The 13,948-nt window shown below is 41.9% G+C and overlaps 1 protein-coding gene across 1 annotated transcript in view; it reads left to right on the top strand.

Annotated features, from left to right (window-relative positions):
• col7a1 (collagen, type VII, alpha 1) overlaps positions 1-13,948 on the top strand; it is a 519,627-nt gene that overhangs the window by 317,961 nt on the left and 187,718 nt on the right. Inside the window, exons 63-65 of the mRNA XM_060918496.1 lie at positions 10,551-10,586; positions 10,711-10,782; positions 10,891-10,935. Of these exons, the coding sequence (XP_060774479.1) occupies positions 10,551-10,586; positions 10,711-10,782; positions 10,891-10,935 (153 nt within the window). The remainder of the gene's footprint in view (positions 1-10,550; positions 10,587-10,710; positions 10,783-10,890; positions 10,936-13,948) is intronic.

Below are 13,948 nucleotides of genomic sequence, written 5' to 3'. Positions count from 1 at the left end.
CCCACTGCACGAGAAGTCTGTATAAGCAAAGCGGACAATCCTGGGGCGTCTCTCCAGGCATTTCAGCGCCATTAACGTTTGTTCCTGAACATGACACATGAGCAGGCGAATGTGTCGAAATTGGAATAAAAATTAATATAGATATATCTTATGCCAAATTATTGTGGCATGTTACAAAAAAAAAAAATCAGAGTCCGAATGCAGTTAATGCACGAGTCCAAGTCCTAGTCATCAGTGCTCAAGTCCAAGTCAAGTCACGAACCCTTAAAATTAAGGCACGAGTCGGATGTGAGTCCTCCAAGCCTGTTCCACCCACAGAACTGCTGCTCACTCGATGTATGTTTTTGTTGTCGTTGTTGTTTTTTGTTTTTCGTACCATTCTGAGTGAACTCTAGAGACTGTTGTGTGTGAAAACCCCAGGAGATCAGCAGCTTCTGAAATACTCAAAAAAAACAGTCCATCTGGCTCAAACCAACACCCATGCCACAGTGAAAGAAAGTCACACTTTGAGATCGCAATTTTCTTCATTCTGATGTTTGAACGATGGGCGGATCTACCGGGGTGGCATAGGGTGGCGAATGCCACCCTAAAAGAAAGCCTTGCCACCCCTGCTGCCACCCCAGTTGGCAGCGACGAATTCAAAGAAAAATTATGGCCAATTTGACGTTTACGTGCGCGAATTTCCAATGTCCGACTGCGGCGAATCCAGCACGAGATAACGCCAGAGATTGGTTGTTTTGGAAAATTGAGAGGCGCGAAGCGAGGGAGCCAGGAGTCGCGAGGAAAGGAGACACGGGAGGAAAGAGGTAAAAGCTGATTAACTCTCCATCAAGCAATGAAATTATAATGAATGAACAGTGCTAGCATAGTTGCGATGCTGATTTTGCGAGGATAAAAATCAGGTTGGAGAACGTTATTTAGCTAACTATACATGTAATGTGAAGCGTTTTGCTGAGCAACATGGAAATCGCCGCATTCAGCTGTTGTAGGCATGACAAGTTCATGTTATGCTCACTGGTGAGCCTTTACAAAGCGTGAGAAAAAAAAAACTATAAAATGTGACACTGGTGTAAATGGTTTAAATCATGCTGAACTTGAAGCAGTGTTGTTATTGTTGTTGTTTTTTAGTGTCTGTTCTTTTGCATATACAGTATAAAACTGTCCAGAAACGGTATAGACCTCATCTGAGAACGTGTGTTCTTCGTGAACAATAAAAGCATGAGATTAAAGTGCCATTCCACCATTGGATGTATTTTTTTGGCATAAAATACAATATATTTTATGACAACATGACTAGACAGAGAAATCTTTTAGCTTCAAAATGATATATCAAACATAATTTTTTGACAACGGCAAGTATATTAATTTGCGACCAAAGTCACCTACCCTTTTAATTTCCGTGCGGTAGTGAAACGTGATGTCATCGGCAGGTTCCCCTTCTTGTGTACCACGTCACGTGTGACGTGGCACAGATTATCAGCAATGGCGGATAGAACGCGATTTCCACTTGTCGATTGCTGTGCCGATATTCACCATCGACCGTCTCCTTTGGGCATCACTTGCTATTTTCCTTCGCTTCTTTTCCGAAGCTGACAATCGTGTTCTATCCGCCATTGCTGATAATCTGTGCCACGTCACGTGTGACGTGGTACAGTACACAAGAAGGGGAACCTGCCGATGACATCACGTTTCACTACCGCGCGGAAATTAAAAGGGTAGGTGACTTTGGTCGCAAAATTAATATACTTGTTGTTGTCAAAAAATTATGTTTGATATATCATTTTGAAGCTAAAAGATTTCTCTGTCTAGTCATGTTGTCATAAAATATATTGTATTTTATGCCAAAGAATAGAGATCTTGCAGTCACGTGACCGGAAAGTACACAACCCCCATCTTGTCGGTCAAAAACACCGCTGAATACTGCTGCACTCGTGTACAGAATGGATCAATTTCAACCGACGGACTACACGGCTCATTTTTCTAATGAACAGATAACTAGATATATGTCTAAAATAAACGATCTACAGATTAGTGACCCTTATGGCTTTCCGGACGGAGTTTTCACGACCGGATTTTGAACTGTCAGCGGAATACCCGGACGTGTATGATTACCTCATCAACTTTCCCTCGCTGTTCAGTGGTGAAGCACTGCGTGCTTATAAACCTCTGCACAGTTATCTTTACAGAAATTCAGGATTTGTCAGCGACTCAGATGTGGCATCTTGTAAACAAGAAAATAATCCTCATTGGATGGGTAAGTCACTTAAGTATTGAGTATAGCACTGACCAGCCGATTATAGAATAGAATAAGGTAATTCCAAATCGTCCGTGTTGTTTACATGGATCTGGCGTTGGAGAGGTAGAGGCTTGGCAGTGGAGGTTTGAGTAGCTGTTTTCTAAGCTTAGTCAACAGGCCGGCTCTGCCTGCAGCCTCGCTTTTGCTTCTGCTCCCGGCGCTGCCTCCTTCGCTTTGCTTCCGATAACAATCCACGGAGACCCCGCTGGTCTCGCTATCTCGTCGGGAATGTTATTATTTTTTTTTTTTCTCGTCCGGAATGTTGTGCATGCGATGGAAATCGCTACAAACCGTCATTTTCTGCTGGAAACCAATGTCCAGTAAGTCCATACGGTTGTAGTGGATATTGAAGTCCGATACAGACGAACAACACGCAAAAATACACACAAAAAACATAAAAACTGTGCACAGGTAGGGAGAGCTTGTAGCCGCAGCCGTTATAGTAGAATTGTATATAGTAGGGTTTTCCAGAAGAAAAGGTAGAAGTAAAAGCAGAAGTAGAACCAGAAGTAGAAGGCGGAATATGGCGTTTGACCGACACGATGGCGTCTGTCACAATCTGGATCGGCTGTGACGTCACATGCAAGTGCTCCATACATCCAATGGTGGAATGGCGCTTTAAGTTTGTCTGTATGAGTTTGTAAATGGCAGCCCGTGCCTTTTTGTAGTGTGTACATACTATTTGTCATCAAACTGTGATAACTGTGATTAAATTCAGTGTATATATATATATATATATATATATATATATATATATATACACGTCTGTAATACGTTGCCACCCCTCAAAAATTCCTGCCCCCCTCTTGCCACCCCATAAATATTTTTCTAGATCCGCCCCTGGTTTGAACATTGTGAACGTTAACTGAAGCTCCTGATTTGTATCTGCATGATTTGATGCGCTGTGCTGCTGTCAAGGGATCGGCTGATTAGAGAACGGCATCAAACAAAATCGCAGGTGGATGTATGGGTGTTCCTAATAAAGTGGCCTGCAAGTGTCCATAGATACTGAATCAACATGATGCGATATAAAACGTGCAGATGTTATCGCTTCAGCCTCTCTCATTCTCACACTCTGTGTAACTCTGAAATCCACATGAGCCTGGACGCTGAAGGTTATGTACAGTTTACTGCAGATAACTTCCATAGCAACAGGATTCCTCTATCCATGTAGCATACAAAATACCGTACGTTCACTGAGGAAGGAGAACTACGTACATAATAATCAATAAATAATGTAATCTATGGCTAACCCTGAAGTTGTCAATGCAGTAGGAGTAAAGTGCATTGATATGATGAGTGTATTAAAAAGAGTAAAGAGTAGATGTTATTAAAATGATAAGGAAATTATGATTTGCACGTGGTTAATCCAAACCAAGCTTGGAGCATAAAAGCTAATTTATACTTCTGTGTTGAATCTATGGCATGGGGTATGGTGTAACCACATAGCCTACCGTACTGTACCCTCCGCCAGAGCCTGATGTGAACTTCTTCAGAAATCTACCAACATGTCACAGTCACAGTGATGCAAACCACAACAACTGTGATTGTCAGGCAGCTTGGTAGCGTCGCGTTTCATATCTGGGTCTGTCTCAGAAACTGGGTACTGTGGGGGTCGCCCAATAGATATACTCACAGTCAATAAACTATACGGTTTTGAATGGTGATGTTGGTTTTAATTTGAAATAAAATGATGAAAGAAATAATACAGATAAAACTAAATCTTTGATGTGAATACTCTATTCAGAATTTGGCAAAAATTCTGCAAATTTGTGGAAAAATGGCGGCTTGATCTGGGACATGATAAACGGTCGACTACATCGCATTCCCTTAAAAAGGTTGTAGTCCACTGAAAAGTCTACAGTTATCACTAATTGTATTTTAAGTTGTAACTTTATACACCTAAGGATTGGTGCGCTCACAGAATAATCATAACCGTAATAAAACATCATGCAAAATATTTCATCACCGTCGTAATTCCATTTTCCGCAAACCCAAAACCAATACGATCGTGTGTTTTGATCTAAACGGAAAGCCTCAGGGTCAAGGTCACGACCTCACCAAAAGTAGGAACTTAAAATCACTACGCCGTATAAAAATTTAGCTATAAATCTGCGATTTTGTTTTTTAAAACGAAAGCTGAAAGTTAGGTATAGAATATGTTTCTTACAGAATATGTTATGATGGTAGCTGGTCTTGTATAAATTTCTGAGCTATAAAATGAGTCGTGGTCTATTTTTTACCGTAGCGTGTTATTTGTGTGCGGGGAAGGACACACATTAACAATCTGCATGTGTAGAATGGAATTTTCCACTCCAACAGTTAGAAGTTGATCATGCTTCCATTTGCGGTCTCTCTGTTACGCGGGTGATCTGTTCGGGCGTTATCACTGAAAAGGTGAGTTTTGACAGTTTTATTTTGTTTTAGTCTTGCAGTATAAGGCAATAGAATGTTTCTTTTTGATCTTACTTTCATATTTCGTAGTGTTTGCGTATTTTTGGCCAATATTTTGCAACCGTGGTCAATTTAGATCGAACTTTTGATAGAATCTACGGCCAGTCATTTTGCCCCGCCCCCACCTCACGATCCGTCCGGTGTGGTAGTGATGTCCCGTTGCTCGTGCGCCGCAGCAGAGACCCACGCGACCTTCAGCCGGTACAGTCGCTGTTCTTTTACCACCGCCGTTATTCTCATCTTTCCGGCGTGTTCTTGATTTTTCCATTGTGCCCTATTTCGCCGTATCAAATCCCCAAAATGTATCATATTATTCATATTTAAGTGAATAATCAATTTAGTCATCATAACTTGGCATTTTTAACCCAAGCAATCAAAAAGAGGAAATTTATTCAATATTTTCACTCATCTGTGAAGGAGGGGCTTTAATTCTTCATGATGGAGTTATTTTATATGGAAATCAGTTTTACAAAAGCATTTGAATTGTAATAAAAAAAAAAAATCCGCAGTGGAGGCCAGATAAAGCAAGATGCTATCTTTATTCTTATTAAACATGACAAAAGAAACATTGAATGTTCACTAAATGCAAAAAAAATAGTAAAATTAGAAAATGTATCTTTTGACCATAATGTCCCCAATGAGAGACCAGTTTCTGAGACGGACCCATATATCTATTATATCACTGCCTAAAAGCCGAGCTCCCGATGGGTGTAAAATGTATTTCTAAGTGCCACGCAGAGCCATCACTCATTATTCCTGTTCCGGGCGGAGCTGTCAGCCCAGGAAGCTGTATTAGTTATACTATAGATGCTCACTGCTGTGTACTGTATATGTTCACCATGTGCCTCCGTCAGAGTTTTAGTGCGGTATGTTCTGAAGCTTTACTCTCCGACATCCTGATATGTCATTCATGCACAATGTAACGTTTGTGTGCCGTTTATTGAGTGCGTTTTGTTTGTTTGTGTTCGGTGCATTGGTTGAACTGTGGTTTAGTCCGAGACTTTGAGCGCAGAAGCTAATGGGGGGCGTTTGGTGAACTTGTAGAGGTTTGGTTGGTACTTGGTTGAGTGAAGCGAGGTGTGTAACGTTCAGAGCGTAGTGTGTAAACATTACTCTGCAAAACTGTGTATTTGTTTAAAACCATGTTATGGTAACTATTATTATTTTTATTATTAGCTCATCCAGCCGACAGGTGAGGAGTTTATGCCATCATGTTGTCCGTCCGTCCGTCGTCGTCCACTTTTCACAAAAATCGCTTCTTCTCTCTCAATTCTTCACCGATTTTTATTCTTTTTGTCAGAAAGGTAGATCTGCCTGGGGTGCATATAGCTTCTACCCAAATTTGCATAATTGCTATTAATAATGAAAATATGGAATAATTAATCAATCCCTAACGAGCAGTTTCCACACACATCGCTTCTTCTCGCTCAATTCTTCACTGATTTTGATTCTTTCTGGCATGAAGGTAGGGGTACCTAGGGTGCACAGAACTTCTACCCAGATTTGCTTCATTACAATTATTAATGAAGTTATGGACTAATTAAGCCGTAATGAGCAGTTCAACAAAAATCGCTTCTTCTCAGGCTACATCCACACGACAATGGCAACGAGATGTTATTAAAAAAATATCGCGTCCACATGGGCAACGGATCAGTAAAATATCAGATACATATGGCAATGCAACGCTTGCTGAAAACGATGCAATACACATGCCACACCTCTAGGGGCGCTGTAAGACGGTCCCGTGGGAGACACCAGGACAATAGAAGAAGTAAGGACACATGCGCATAAACTATTATGTGCGAGACTTCATATTAGCCACAAAGTCAGGAAAATCTGTTCGTAAAGTTACGTTATAATGACCAAATACAATGAAAAGTATTTTTCCAGTCTCACCTGTGAAAGGTAATCCCATGTGATCTCGTTTGGACGGTAAACCTGTTGGTACAGTTAAACGCAGCACATGAATGAGGCATCTTTATTCTCTGCTTTGCCCCATCCAATATGGCGGCGAGGATGACGTATGATTCTACGTGGAAGGCGGCGTCTTTAATGGTCCGGAATAAATTGAATGCTACACGTTGATGGATTAATTTGTTCTTCTACGCCCTTTTTGAGGAATGTATTGTAGGACTTAAACCAACATCTGAAGAGGTGAGATCGCTCCTTTTTTTCCCTATTTTTGCTGGTGGGATTGACTCTGCCCTAAGGGCTATTCTCTCTCTCTCACTCTCTCTCTCTCTCACTTTGCACCATTACACAATAAATATTCACAGTGAAAATATTTTGTAAGCGCGTTTCATGAACCAAGTTATAGGAGTTGTTGACAACTCGCATCGAGTTCGTTACACTTCTACCCGGCGTGAAGCACTGACAGTCATGTGGTTGTGACGTCATCGTAAACAAATCCGTTCTGCTCATCCAGACGACTTCGCAATGGCGCCGTTGCCAGATCTTTCCACTCTGGAACCCGTTCTCAAAAGATTTCATTTTGGCGCACCCAAAATGCCGGTGCCGTGTGGACGCCAGGCCGAAACGATAAACAATTTTATCAGATTCACCTGAATCTGTTGTCGTGTGGACAGGGCCTCAGTAAATTCCTCGCCATTTTGGATTCTTTCTGATAAATAGGTCTCTGCTGTCTACCTTCATCTTAACAACAAAGGACACTCATTTCAGGATTGCAACGTACACATTTTAGCCAGAGAGGATCGTTGGTATGAGCAAGGAGTTAAAGAAGCCATTTTTGTCAATCTGGAACGGCCATCACTGAACAGAGGTGGGGGTCTAAGACGTCATTTATCAGCCACCTACAATGCAGTCCTTGGCACACTTCCCAGACAACTGAGGCTACATCCACACGACAACGGCAACGAGATGTTATTTAAAAAAATATCGCGTCCACATGGGCAACGATCAGTAAGATATCAGGTCCATATGGCAACTCAACGCTTGCTGAAAACGATGCAATACACATGCCACACCTCTAGGGGCGCTGTAAGATGGTCCCTTCAGAGACACCAGAACCGAATAAACAATTTTATCAGATTCACCTGAATCCGTTGCCATGTGGACAGGGCCTCAGTCAATTCCTCGCCGTTTTGGATTCTTTCTGGTAAATAGGTCTCTGCTGTCTACCTTCATCTTAACAACAAATGCCGCTTTTCCACTACAAACGCGGCTGAGTCGGGCTGAGCCGTGCCGTGCTGAGTCGGGCTGAGCGGGGCTGTTGGAGTTGCATTTCGACTACAACCGCGCTGAACCGTGCTGGCTGGAAGTGGGTGGACACATTGGGTGGAGTTAGCGAAAGTGGGTGGACGTCAGGTGATGTCGTTAAGCAGCGCAAACAGTGACATCAGTGAGCTTTTAAGCGGTAGTCTCACGACCCGGATAGTAAACAATAAACATGGAGGACATGGAGTCGTTAGTGTTGCTGGTCTCGGTGCTGTGGCTTGTTGTCACCGACAACGCGGACAGATACTGGCAAGAGCGTATAGATGAGGCGAGGTGCATAAGGCTTCAGAAATTCTTGTAATTCGTAATTCTTCTCCTTCCGGGTTTGCGGTGTTTACAGATCCCAGCGCGCTCGCGGGGCGTGTGTGGGCATGTGAGGACACTCCTCCTCACCAATCAGTGCACAGGGGAGTGTCTGCTCACGCCCCCAGCCTCACTCGGCACGGTTTGGCTCGCTTCAGCCCCACTCCAAAACCGTGCGAGTTTTAGGGGCTAAGCAGGGCTGAAGCGAGCCGAGTCGTGCTGGTTTTTGGTAGTCGAAACGCGAGCCGTGTCGGGCTGAAGTGAGCTGAAGCGAGCTGAAGTGAGCTGAAAAAGGGTAGTGGAAAAGGGCCATTAGATGAGCTTTTCATCCATGAGAGGATAAATACCTGATGCTCCCTACCAGTCAGACAGAACTGAAGAAGCCTTTCAGATGAGAGGTGAAACGTCTTCAAGAATCTTCAAGCAAGTCCAGTTGCTCTCTTTTACCACCCACAGTAAATAGGTCAGTATTCCTAGGGTGGATATCGCTTGTATATAGCTTGCAACATTTATTGCACAAGGTGGCCCACTTTAGATCGTTCCTTCTGGACTAGATGGGGCCGGAGTGAGCTACGCCGTCATTGACGGTCTCGTTTTTGTTTTGTTTTCTTTAGTTTTCTCAGTGTATGGCGTTTCATGTCTGGTGTTCGATGCTATGCTCGTGTTCAGGAGGAATAAAACACATCTGCACCTGTCCGAAACTCTCTGCTGCTGTTCTTAATGCCAAGGCCTGCTACAGTGTTAGTAAATAATCCCACGTTATTTTTTTAAAAAGCAAATTAAAAATAAACGCTGGATAAAAACCCATCTATCTTATGGAAATAAAGATACAAATTTCGTTGTCTGGTCGTTAAGTGTTTGAGATCCATTGCCTTGCACTTACAATCGGGTTCCTTGTGGTGGCACACATGCATCGTTCATACGTACGGTCGCAAAAGCCATCAAAAATCAGGTCGAAGCATTACCATATTCTCTTAAGTATGGAGCTCTGCTATAAAATGTGAGGCTCTGTTGCGGCTGTAGATCATTATAACAGGCACCCAGTTTAATCCTGTGGATTTATACGCACTGCTGAATACAGACGGCTTAAAACACTTCAGAAATGATTTCAGTGGGAATTCACTTGGGTTATAATTACTGGAGGCTTCCTTTACACCTAGTAAATTGATCTCAAAATGTTTTGTCTGTTATTTTCTGTTTATTATTCCTTCAGTGAAAAACGGAGCTCCAATTCCACTCGTCGATGTGTAAAATCAGCTAACTCTGGTGTGTTTCATGTCATAGCGCCTCCTAGAGGAGACATGCACCTTGCATGCACGTATAAATGCTTCACCTGATGTGAGCATCAGTGCTGGATTCAACGCAGAAGTATAAATCGACCTTAAAGTGCATATCACGGGTAAATTCAGGAGCAAGATCAGTGTAATTCTCCTAGTTTATATTAAACTTTGGTCAAATATCTGTCACATTTTGCATTTTGTGCAATTTTTTTTATCTTGCGAATACCAGAAAAATTCAGTTGAAATCGAGCCATTTGAGGTGAGTTGGTCCGCCTCTGAAAAAACTTGGCATTTGGATTTCCCGGGAAACATTGATTTTCGTGACGTCGCATGTGGGACACCTCCTTCTGAATCCTACGTCAGCGCTGGTTTGTTTATGAGAAAACGACCTGGTGGTTTTCTGCAAATTTCTTCAACGTTATCGCGTAATTATTAAAATGGTTAACAGATGTATTGTAGGAGGGTGTAGCAACACCAATCTTGATGGGATTAGTACTCATCGTTTCCCAAAAGACTGGACAATGAGAGAGAAATGGGAGCGCTTGGTCTACACAGGCTGTGCACTGAAACCGTGCAAAGCTCTCGCAGCCTGCTGGCGCTTCCGCAGGTGACGTCACGAATCTGGCTCCAGACTCCCTTGGGATTTTTCCAGATGCGTTTTGTTATTTTATTTTTTTCTGCTGTAGACAGATGGCCTTGTGCAAAATTACCCTTCTGGATGAGTCTGTAAAGGGACATACTTTCATATAAAAAAACCACGAAATTGGTCCAGAATATGCCCTTTAAGTGGGATGTATAGATGTTTACACATCATAAACACATATGAACGCATACTATTCTAATAATGAAAGTGCAAACTCGGGTGAATGAATGCAATTTTTTTTATCCCATGATGAAACATTGCATGATGTAAATTCTTTCCGAATGCAAAAATTATGGATTTCATGTTAATCTAGATAACTGTGGTGTCTTATTCTTTTCAGGGTGATCCTGGGAAAACAGGGGAACCTGGCAGAGATGTGAGTTTTTGTTTGTTTCCAGGTTTTCCACAAGACCCTTCCCTTTATTCTCTGAGTGAAAGAAATGTAATCAAAAGTGCAACATTCATTTTATATTTTCATCCCCTCCCCCCCATGTTTTTAGGGTTTAGTAGGACTCCGAGGACCTCAGGGGCCTCCAGGGCCTGTAGGACCTCCAGGAGCTGCAGGCACACCTGTAAGAGATGACACACACTTGCATACATGCTCCAGTTCCAAGAGTTATACTTTGCACACCTTGAGATAGACCTTGGACCAACAGTGAAACTTGTGTGGGTTCTTTAAGGGTAAACCAGGAGAGGATGGAAAACCTGGATCTCCAGGAAAAGTGGTAAGTCTCAACACAAACATCTAACCATTTTTCCTTGGCCAGTTCAACGTACTAAATGAACAGCTGTATATCAACTTGAGCTCACGGTATTTTCCAGGAGTGTGTTATAATAAATATGATATATAATATACATACATACATACATACATACATGTACTCCAATCAGCGATAACATTATGACCACTGAGAGGTGAAGAAGTGAATAATATTTGATTATCTCATTTCATTACAGTGGCACCTGTCAAGGGGTGGGATATATTAGTATTAGGCAGCAAGATAATAGTCAGTTCTTGAAGTTGATGTGTTGAAAGCAGGAAAAATGGGCAAGCGTAAGGATCTGAGTGACTTTGACAAGAACCAAATTGTGATGGTGAGATGACTGGGTCTGAGCATCTCCAAAATGGCACATCTTGTGGGGTGTTCCTGGTATACAGTGGTTAGTACTGAACAAAAGTGGTCCAAAGATCCAAAGGACAACTGGTGAACTGGCGACAGGGTCATGAGTGCCGAAGGCTCATTGATTCGCATGGGGCATGAAGGCGAGCACATATGGTCCAATCCAGAAGATCATGCTGGCACCTTTCTGTTTTCACCAGCATTAACTTTTTCAGCAATTTGTGCTACAGTACCAGTAGCTCTTCTGTTCTTCTGGATTGGACCATATGTGCTTGCCTTCATGCCCCATGCGAATCAACGAGCCTTCGACACCCATGACCCTGTCACCAGTTCACCAGTTGTCCTTTGGATCCTTGGACCACTTTTGTTCAGTACTAACCACTACGGACTGAGAACACCCCACAAGATGTGCCATTTTGGAGATGTTCAGACCCAGTCATCTCACCATCACAATTTGGCCTTTGTCAAAGTCACTCAGATCCTTAGGCTTGCCCATTTTTCCTGCTTCCAACACATCAACTTCAAGAACTGACTGTTCTCTTGCTGCCTAATACTACAGTGGTGCTTGAAAGTTTGTGAACCCTTTAGGATTTTCTATATTTCTGTATAAATATGACCTAAAACATCATCAGATTTTCACACAAGTCCTAAAAGTAGATAAAGAGAACCCAGTTAAACAAATGAGACAAAAATATTATACTTGGTCATTTATTTATTGAGGAAAATTATCCAATATTACATATCTGTGAACCTTTGCTTTCAGTATCTGGTGTGACCCCCTTGTGCAGCAATAACTGCAACTAAACGTTTGTGGTAACTGTTGATCAGTCCTGCACACCGGCTTGGAGGAATTTTAGCCCATTCCTCCATCTGAAACAGCTTCAACTCTGGGATGTTGGTGGGTTTCCTCACATGAACTGCTCACTTCAGGTCCTTCCACAACATTTAGATTGGATTAAGGTCAGGACTTTGACTTGGCCATTCCAAAACATTAACTTTATTCTTCTTTAACCATTCTTTAACCATTCAAAATTTCTATTTTGGTCTCATCCGTCCACAAAACATTTTTCCAATAGCCTTCTGGCTTGTCCACGTGATCTTTAGCAAACTACAGAGGAGCAGCAATGTTCTTTTTGGAGAGCAGTGACTTTCTCCTTGCAACCCTGCCATGCACACCATTGTTGTTCAGTGTTCTCCTGATGGTGGACTCATGAACATTAACATTAGCCAATGTGAGAGAGGCCTTCAGTTGCTTAGAAGTTACCCTGGGGTCCTTTATGACCTCACCGACTATTACATGACTTGCTCTTGGAGTGATCTTTGTTGGTCGACCACTCCCGGAGAGGGTAACAATGGTCTTGAATTTTCTCCGTTTGTACACAATCTGTCTGACTGTGGATTGGTGGAGTCCAAACTCTTTTTAGAGATGGTTTTGTAACCTTTTCCAGCCTGATGAGCATCAACAACGCTTTTTCTGAGGGCCTCAGAAATCTCCTTTGTTCGTGCCATGATACGCTTCCACAAACGTGTTGTGAAGATCAGACTTTGATAGATCCCTGTTCTTTAAATAAAACAGGGTGCCCACTCACACCTGATTGTCGTCCCATTGATTGAAAACACCTGACTCTAATTTCACCCTCAAATTAACTGCTAATCCTAGAGGTTCACATACTTTTGCCACTCACAGATATGTAATATTGGATCATTTTCCTCAATAAATAAATGGCCAAGTATAATATTTTTGTCTCATTTGTTTAACTGGGTTCTCTTTATCTACTTTTAGGACTTGTGTGAAAATCTGATGATGTTTTAGGTCATATTTATGCAGAAATATAGAAGATTCTAAAGGCTTCACAAACTTTCAAGCACCACTGTAATATATCCCACCCCATGACAGGTGCCACTCCAATGAGATCATCAATGTTATTTCCTTCTTCACCTGTCCCGAGGTTTTAATGTTATGGCTGATCGGTGTACACTGTCAGTCAAAGAGTTTTGAATTCCTGGGGTTTATGTTGTTTTATTCCAGTTTTATCAGTGTTACTGATAATGAGATATAGAATAGCAATTACATTGAAGGAGTTAAAGAAATTTGTGCATCATTTTCTCCAGAACTTTCACTCGCGAAAAAATCTTTCCCCAGCTGACCTGTGAGCAATTCTGCATTAGTAAGCTCGAACAAACTGACTGAGATGCTCCGAATGGGGCTGTACTGCTTCAAGAGATCAGCAAAATCTCAGAATTAAGCCATTAACTCTTTATTTAGCTTCACATTTTAACCTTGCTAATGAAAAATTATACTTAATTCGTGCACTTTGTCAGTAGCTGAGTTTATGGCTTTATCGGTCTGTTTTGCCTCCTAGTGGAATAATCTGGATTCAATCTTTCTGTTCTGTTATGCTCCACAAGACTATTTTAATTTAGGATTAAATTTAGGATTATAAATTAATTTGGTGGACCAGATTAACACCTTTACTGGACCCACAGGCCGTATGTTTTGTCACCTATGATCTGGAGGTTTAAATGTCATAAACAGGACTTTGTAGTCAATGTGGAGATTAATAAACCCCAGTGTAGCATGAATAAGACTGTATTAAAAAGAAAAGTAGATAGGAGG

Source organism: Neoarius graeffei, chromosome 4 (genome assembly GCF_027579695.1).
Source record: "Neoarius graeffei isolate fNeoGra1 chromosome 4, fNeoGra1.pri, whole genome shotgun sequence".
Taxonomy (NCBI): domain Eukaryota; kingdom Metazoa; phylum Chordata; class Actinopteri; order Siluriformes; family Ariidae; genus Neoarius; species Neoarius graeffei.
This window is presented reverse-complemented; position numbering and strand designations above follow the sequence as displayed.